At 64.9% G+C, this 8,398-nt stretch overlaps 1 protein-coding gene across 1 annotated transcript; it reads right to left on the reverse strand.

The window, feature by feature from the left end:
* Nucleotides 1-319: 319 nt before the first annotated feature.
* On the reverse strand, nucleotides 320-6,096 carry MNEG_1287 (hypothetical protein; the record flags this gene model as incomplete). Its single annotated transcript, XM_014050238.1, has 13 exons — nucleotides 320-489; nucleotides 820-924; nucleotides 1,154-1,208; nucleotides 1,645-1,797; nucleotides 2,047-2,451; nucleotides 2,640-2,828; nucleotides 3,279-3,353; nucleotides 3,531-3,657; nucleotides 3,854-3,904; nucleotides 4,097-4,240; nucleotides 4,541-4,713; nucleotides 4,902-5,099; nucleotides 6,091-6,096. 13 exons carry the CDS (start codon nucleotides 6,094-6,096, stop codon nucleotides 320-322), a joined length of 1,851 nt encoding a protein of 616 aa, XP_013905692.1.
* Nucleotides 6,097-8,398: the final 2,302 nt, after the last annotated feature.

An 8,398-nucleotide genomic window follows, 5' to 3' on the forward strand; every position in this document is an offset into this window, starting at 1 on the left:
GCCAAGCCCAGTCGTCAGATCACGAGCAGCGTTTCATGATGGAGCAGCTGCACCCTGCATCAGGACACCCCTATGGGGACTGCCCGACCTCATTCACTTCTTCGCATCCTACCCAAATCCCAAGCCCAAAGTTCAAAGCCTCCTGCATAAATCCCAAATCCCAAACGCCGCCGCCGCGTCTCACCGACTGACACACCAGCCATATTCAACTGAATAGCACACAGCCGACCGACTGTAGCCGATGCACGATCGACACACGCGAGCCGCGCGCCGTTGATGGCGCGCGGATCCGTCAAGTGACACATACCGCAGGTCGTGACTAACCCAGGCAGCTGCGGTACAGGTCCAGGTACGACTGGGCGGAGCGCGACCAGCTCCAGTCCTGCTGCATCGCGCGGGGCACCAGCTCCCTGCGCCACCAGTCGTGGCCGGTGTAGTAGGCGTCCAGGGCGCGGTGGACGGCCGCCTCCACGCGGTGCTCCTCGCGCCCTTGTGGCGGGTCCAGTGTTGGAGCAGTTGAGCATGCAGGGTCAGTTGGCGGAGGGGTTGAGGTACGTGTGGCCACGGCGGAAGGAAAACGGACGCTGCAAGGGCGCCGCGAGGCCGGAGGTGCGCATGCAAGGTGCAGCTTGCCTGTATGAGGAGCCGCAGGGCGGGCACGCTCGTGTGGCGCGAGGGGCGGCCCGCTGGCAGGGGAGGGCGCCTCCAGCCCTTCCCCATGAAGGGGGGGGGCGTCTTCAGGGACTGCATCCACGGGCGCACGCACGCGCGCACACACACATACACAGGCTGCACCCCTGGCAGAGGTACCCGGCTCACCGCTGAAGACGAACCCGTTGCGCTCGTGCTCAGGCACGTGGTTGTCGGCTACGTCACGCACCGTGTCCGCCAGCCCGCCAGTGTGGTTGACGATGGGGATGGTGCCTGCGGGGGCAACAGGGCGTAGGCGTTGTGCATGATGGCGCAGGAGGGGTGGCGCGCTGGCACAGCAGTGCGACCATGCGTGCACTGCGCTGTTTGTCCTCCGTGGTGCAGACGAGGCCGACAGGGGCAATGCAGGGAGCTGGCATGCTGCGGGGGTAGGCTGCCGGGCCGGGCGGCGCCCAAACAGACAGCAGAAAAGGAGGCCGCCACCGGGCGCCCCGCCCCTCACCATAGCGCAGGGCGATGAGCTGGGTGAGTCCGCAGGGCTCAAAGAATGAGGGGATCTGAGGGGGTGGGGGTGGGCGCCGCAGGGCGTTTTGCCAGTGACATGGTCGGAGGAAGGACGCTGATGAGGTGTGTGTCGAGGGGGGGACACCAGGTAGACCGATTACGCACTGGGCGGCAACATCACAAGGCGACGCGTGCATCAGGCGGAGGCCCGGTGCTGTGACGCGGCTGGTCGCGCGCAGGCCGCGGCCGGCCGGGGCGCGGTTTTGCGTCGCCTCACCACACCCACTCGCTCGGTCTAGAATTCGAACTAGAGCCCGCAAACCTGCACAACGCCGCACCCCTTGACCTTCCGCGCCTGCACCCTGCAACCAGCACGCTTACGCAGCCCCCAGCCTAGGCGGCAACGGGTATCATGCCTTCAACCGCCAACAGCACGTCCGAGCCCCCCAACATCATGCCTGCAGCCACCAGCGTCATGCCTGCACCCACCAGAATCATGTCAGCCCCGGCGTAGATCCTGTGGGCCAGGCCCTCGTCGTAGCGCAGCACCAGCCGCGCGTCGCCGCCGCGCCAGTAATCCCTCGCCATGTCCTCCCACTGCCGCTGCACCTCCGGCTCGGACGCGGTGCCCAGGACAATCACCTGGGGTGAGTAGAATGGGGGTGGGCAGGGTGGCCAGCAGGGTGGTGGCTGCTGGGTGACATATGAGACACCATTGTGCAACACATTGCACGACGCGTTGCGGGCACTGCACCGTCATGTATTCGTCATCGTGCGCGCGGCTGCAGCTGACAGCGCACGCATCAGCGCACCACTCTGCTCGAGGGTGCAAGACGCCTGCGCAGTGGCCCTGCTTGCTGCCCACCCCTGGCATCTGTCCGGGCCGCCAACCTGTGCGCCCCTTGCGATGGCCGTCTTGATGCCGTGAAGGATCAGCGGCAACCCTTTTTGCACGGTCAGCCGGGACACCACCACCAGCAGCGGCCGCCCTGTTTGCACCTTTGGCAGCTGCAGCTGCCCGCCCGACCCATTCCCGTTGCCTTCGTGCTGCTGCTGCTGGTGGTGGTGATGATGCTGCTGGCCCCAGCCATGCCGCTGCTGCTGCAGCACCCAGTCCGGCTCTGTGTATGGCAGTCCGAGCTCCTCCAACAACCGCCGCTTGCAAGTCTCCTTGCCGCTCGGCGAAGCTGCCGAGAAGCGGGCGGGCAGAAGGGGGTCGTGCTCGGGGCACCATGACTCATGGTCGATGCCATTCAGGACGCCGCTGAACTTGTAATGGTGCTGTGACAGGATGGCCTGCGAGTGAGCGTGTGTGGCAAAGCGGATTTCCCTTTCATGTTTGCTTGATCAAAAGGAATGGTGCATGAGGGGTTTAGCCATATGCAGGCCCAAGTGCGTGTCTGCGGCCTCGACTGTCACGGAGCCTGCAGCCTCATCCACTGGCGCGCCAGTCCCAGCCCCCTGCCCCTCGCCCACGCGACCACCTGCGCCCCCATGCCGTAATCGGGCGTGAAAACCTCCCGGGCATAGCTGGGGCTGACGGTGGTGGTGCGGTCGCTGAACACCACTGCGCCGCGCAGCAGGCTGCAGTCGTGCTGGCCGGGCGTGAAGCCGGGGCGGCTGTCGTCCAGCATGTGCCACGGCTGGGCCATGCGCTGGGGGTCGAGGCCGACCTGGATGTGTGGTGTGGGGGGTGGCGAAAAAAAAATGGCGGGCCAAGCAACTTTTTACGCGCATGCCTCATTGACATGTTTGACACGCCTCATTGACAATGACATCAGCGTCTTTGCACAGTGCGATACGTTGCAGATGGACAGCTGCAGGCGGAGGCGGCCGGGGTTTTTGCTAGGTGTGAGCAGCAGGGGTGCTGCAGAGACAGGATGCTCGGAATGCACAGCTTGCCTTGGCTAAGAAGGTGGGGGACATCCAGCCCTGGAAGGCCTAAGGGAGTGGGCAGGGCAACGAGGTAGGGCAGGGGTCAGCGGCAGGGGTCCACCAGTGCTGCGCCTGCATGAACAATGGCAGCGGCATCTGCGGCTGGCTGCAAGCAAAGGCAGGCGCTTGGCCAGCGAGGACGCGGCAAGGTGGCTGCCAGGTTGGATGGGGATGGCCTGCGTTCTCACGATGTTGTGGATGGTGAACACGCAGCGCGGCCGCGACAGCCCGCGGCCTCGGTACTCCTCGGCCAGCAGCGGCGCCTGCGCGCGCAGGCAGCAGGGGCAGACGCCACAACACAATGAGTGAGCTTTCTGTGGTGTTTTGCGGTGCCGTGCTTCCTTCACCGAGCTCAGTGTAGCTCGCTGCAGTTCCAAGGGGCCATCCAGGACGTGTATTCCCAGATGCATGCCGAGCAGGGGCAGCACTTGGCTGCTCACCACCGCCGCGCTCGACCAGTCATGGAGGTGTATGATGTCGGGCTGCTTGCCGCTGACGGTCAGCCACTCCAGGGCGGCGCGGGAGAAGAACATGAAGCGCTCCAGGTCGTCCGCGGCCCCGTAAAACCTGCGAGAAAGCGGCGGACCCGAGCAGTGGCGTCGGCCACATGCACCGGAGGATGGCGGTCGTTTGGAGGCGACTGCTTTGTGGCTAGTGCTGGAGGGCGCAGGCGTGCCGTTCGCATCCACCCTGACTCGGCGTGTGCCGTGTGCGCCCTGGGGTGTATGCACCAGAAGGCCAGCGGCGGGTCGGGGAGGCGCACCGTCGCCGCCAGAAGAAGCCGTTTTCTGGCTCTAGAAGGTACACAGGCAGCCTGCACAACATAGGGTGAGGGTCGTTTGAAGTTGATTTGTGAGAAATGTAAGCAGACTCCACAATGGTTGGCCGGGGCACATCAGGCAAAATGCAGGTGCGCTCCGCCTGCCAACCGCCCTTACATGCCCCGCGGCGCGACTCTCACCCCACGCAAGCTGCCCGCACCACGAAACAAATCGCTTGGACTCACCCCTCTACCACGGCGCTCCACACGCGCGTTGGCACTTTGCGGCCGTCATACGCGACGTCGATGACGCGCAGCATGCGCAGATCGCTCACGGCCGCGTAGTCACAAATGTCATACTTGGGCAGCACGACCTCACACAGGATCCCGCTGGAATCATGGATGCGGTTGGTTTGACATGTCACGGATGCGTTACGGCAGCGGGGGTTTGGCATCGACGCATGCATCATGGCAAGAAAGGGGCGGGCCCATGGGCCGGGCCGCTCAGGCGCCCCCTGGAGTGTGGCAGGGCGATCGCTTTCACCGCTCGCTTTCTTGCAACCGACAAGCACCCCAAAGGCTGGCGTGATGGCATCGCAGCCCGCCCCCGGCCCCCTCCCCGCCCTTGGCCCCGCCAACGTCCCGTTCACATGACCTCCAGGCCATGCGCGAGCATCAACGCGCCCCCACCTCTGCTGGTGCGCCTTGGCCAGCCCTGTGACCACGTCCCCCAGGCCGCCGACCTTGGCCACAGGCACCATCTCCGCCGCGATGTGCACAACGTGCAGCCCCGGGCGCCGCAGGAAGTTGAAGCGGCTGAGCAGCAGCGACGCGACCGCGTGGTCGTCAGCCACCCAACGCACCTGGGTTGAGGGGGGGTGGAAGGCGGACGTTGACGAGGCGCGAGCGCCATGTGTTGTCGAGGCGTGGCTGTGACGCACCTGTGCGTGCGCGTGCATGTGTGCGCACCCAGAAGCAGTGCATCGTTTTTGAGCGCACGCACGTTGCCCAGCTGTAACAATGCTTTGACAGCGGTGCCCCAGCCGCGCACCGAGTCGTAGGCGCGTATGAGCCCAAAGTCCTGCGCCCAGGCCTTGTTCCGCAGCACCGCAAACTGCTCCGCCGTCAGCAGGCCCGCGCTCAGCAGCGCGTCGAGGCGCAGCAGCAGGCTGCTGACCAGGGACCGCAGCGCCGCCCCCTTGTGCGCGGGCAGCACCAGGCCCTCTCGGTGCTCCAGCTCGACAGACACCTAGGGTGAGATGGATCGATTGTTTTGCTTGACTAATCGGCTTGACTAGTGTAAGGGGTAATGGAACCGATTTATGACGGTCTGCGTTTGGCAAGGCTGCACATGCAAGGGGCTCCTGAGGGACGCCACGGCAGCCTCGCTGGCAGCACGTCCGGGAGGCAAGCCAGCAGGCCCCGCCTGCAAGCCACTGCTCCGGCTGCTGGTATGTGGAGCACCCTCCCCTCCCCGCCATCCGAAACGCCGCCCTCCGCTCTCCGGCGCCCCCCTCGCCTGCCAGTTCTTGCCCGCGTTATTGTCCCACAGCACGTTGCCATGGTGAGTGCCCTTGAACACCAGCTGCACGTCCGCGTGCACTGCGTTGGCCAGCTGGCTGGCGGGGATGCTGTAAACGCCCTCCCACCGGTGTGGGTCCTCCTCTGACCGCTGCAGCTCCACATCCAGCCTTGTGTGTGATGTGTGTGTGTGTGTGTGTGTAAGCGCGCGCGTGTGCGAGTGCGTGTGTGCGGGTGGGTGGGTGGATGCGTGGGTGTGGGTGGAATGGTGCGAGAAAGGGAGGGCGTGGGTGGTCAAAACAGCAGGTTGTATGCAGGTGTGTACATACGCGAATTACGGCTGCAGGTAGGGGTGACAGAGGTGAGCCAGGGCCAGGGTGGTGCAGCAGGAGGAGACGAGTGGGCGCTGCCCCAAGGCGGTGCCGAGGGCGGCCGCCGGACGGGGTGCTGCTGCATCTTGCGAGGGGGATCGTGCGGCGATGCTAGGGGCCCGCGAGCCATAGATCGCCGCCGCACGTGCGCCGCCGCTCACGGGTAGTTCCAGCCCGAGTGGCCGGCATGCGCCCAGATGCGTTCGCACTGCTCCAGCAGGCGGCCGCGGCTGCAGTACTGCACGTGCACGTCGTAGCTGGGCTGGGAGACGGCCATGCGCACACACCCGCCGCTGCTGACCACGCCGCCCGGTGCAGGATCGCGGAGTGCAGAGATAGCTGCCGCACCAGCATGCTGCAGGGCTGTGATCCTGGTGCCCCGCAAGCGACGGAGGCTCCGGGGCCGCTGGTTAAGACGGCCATGTGGCAGCAGCGCCGGCGCGCCGCAGTATGGGCGGGTGCGCTCCGGCTGTGCCTGGAACGAGCATGGTTGCTGCGGCGCACACCCCCACATTTTTTATTTGCAAACGCGCGGCTGCTGCGCCGCTTTTTGGCCTGTTAGACTTCAACTTTCACAGTACTCTGCGCGACAGCGCCTGCCTGTTGATGACGGCCTGGGTCGGCGCAAACGGGTGAGTTTGATCGGGTCCTTGAAGCAATGAATAGCGTCGCAAGCGCGCCCTCTTACTTGAGGTTAGCACGGGGTGGACGGACAAGGGACAACACAATTTGCACAGCACGAGACGGGCCAGTGCCCGTTCTCGCCATGTTACGGCTTGAAGCGTGCACGGCTTGTGTTGTACAGCTTCCGGTGGCGGCATACGGCGATCCGCGGTGATGGGTGCCTGTGTCAACTCTCGCTGTCGATTGTGTAGGCTGACTGTGATCAATCATAGGGTAGAGTAGAGCCAGAGGACGCGAGCAAAAGTGCAAATGTAGTGGTCTTTGGCTAAACATACGGTTGGCACTGAATCGATGGCACTCACGCATGTGCCCATCACCGAAGGCCCGCTGCCAACGTGCGCGCAGGAACCACTCTAGCCCAAGCAAAGTAGCCCATTGCTGGCCACGACTGTGGGCCAAGCTTTCATGGCACTTATGTCAGGACAGCAGGCATGCCACTGATTTGACACAGGCATTCACCATTCACATAAGATATGAACCGTCGCAACATGCCCGACAATGCTTGACTGTGTCAAACTCGAACGGGCGCATCGAATTCGGTTTCAAACGGCGCGCGTCGTCGCTTTGCGTCTCCAATCCGTCTCCGTGATCAGTGCTGATACGTATGTCTGCGTCTTAAAAGCGCCTGCATGTCGGTAGGACAGGCACACTGCTAGCGGGCAGCAGATCGCCAACTCGCGGCCATGCCGCCCCGGGCAGCCACCCGCGCTGCTGAGGAGAACCCCGAAGTCCACCGTGAGGCCAAGGGGATGGTCTTGAACGGCAACAAACGCAGGCAAGGCGGTGTGGCTCTGGCGCGCTCTGCAACAACGCTGGCAGCGTGCCATGGGCCAGAAAGCCCACAGTAATTGAATATCTGATGTGCAGGGCGCTGTTAGACATCACTGGCAACTCCTTAGGCCAGGCGGCGGGGGCGCAGGGCGGCAAGGGCTGCAAGGTGCGGGCTTCGAGCGACCAGCTTGAGCAGATGAACTTCATCTGATGCAGTGATGTGACATGCGCCGATTGGTACGTGCCCCGATTGGTACCACCAGGGGTGTGGAGCATGGGCACTTGCAATATGAGCAGCAGGGCTTGTCAGACCGGGGCGCTTGCTTGGGATTGCCCACACCCCTGCGCGCATGCAATCCACCTGGTCTTCCCATGTTAGGCCGGGAGTGAGTCCAAGCAGCAGCAACAGCAGCAACAGCAGCAGCAGCAGCAGCATGCTGCAAACACAGCAGCCGTGGCCCCTGCGCCACCCCAGCCGCGCGTCACGCGCTCAAAAGCGCGCGCCCTGCAGGCCGGCCCCTGCGCGGCGGCAGCGCCCGCAGCGCGCGTGGACGCGTCCTCGGCGTCGGCCGCGGCGGCCGCCCCGGCGCGCTGCCGGTCGCCGCCGCTCCCGGACATCGATGGCAGGGACAGGGCCAGCCCCCTGGCTGTGACTGAGTATGTGAACGACATCTATCGCTACTACCGACGGGTGGAGCCGCGGTTCAGGGTGGCGGCGGACTACATGGGCAAGCAGGTGATACGCTTGGAGGACGCCTATGGGACAAGCCCGTGCAATCCAGCCGCGGCACCCAGGACTTGGCTGCAGCTTAGAACCCCTGGCAGCAAGCGAGACGACCCATTCCGTTTGGGCGCCCACGTCCTAGTGGCGTCGCAGCTCACACGGCCCCTGGATGGCTGAGCGCCGCCCCCGCCCTTGCATGACGGCACCCCTTCCCCCCGCACCCTGGTGCACGCGCGCCCCTGCCCATGTGATCGCCTAGGTGGATGTCAATGAGAAGATGCGGGCCATCCTCATAGACTGGCTGGTGGAGGTGCACCTCAAGTTCAAGGTGCAAACGGGGGCCGGCTGCGCGGCGCGTAGCAACCGCGCCGCTTTCACTGCAGCTCCTGCGTGCCTCACTCCCCAAGCGCCGCCACCCGCACCCCGCACGGCGGGCCGCCAACCTGCCCGGTCGACCCGCGCCCACCACCCCTGCCC

The sequence above is a fragment of the Monoraphidium neglectum genome (assembly GCF_000611645.1).
Source record: "Monoraphidium neglectum strain SAG 48.87 unplaced genomic scaffold scaffold00125, whole genome shotgun sequence".
In the NCBI taxonomy this organism is placed as follows: domain Eukaryota; kingdom Viridiplantae; phylum Chlorophyta; class Chlorophyceae; order Sphaeropleales; family Selenastraceae; genus Monoraphidium; species Monoraphidium neglectum.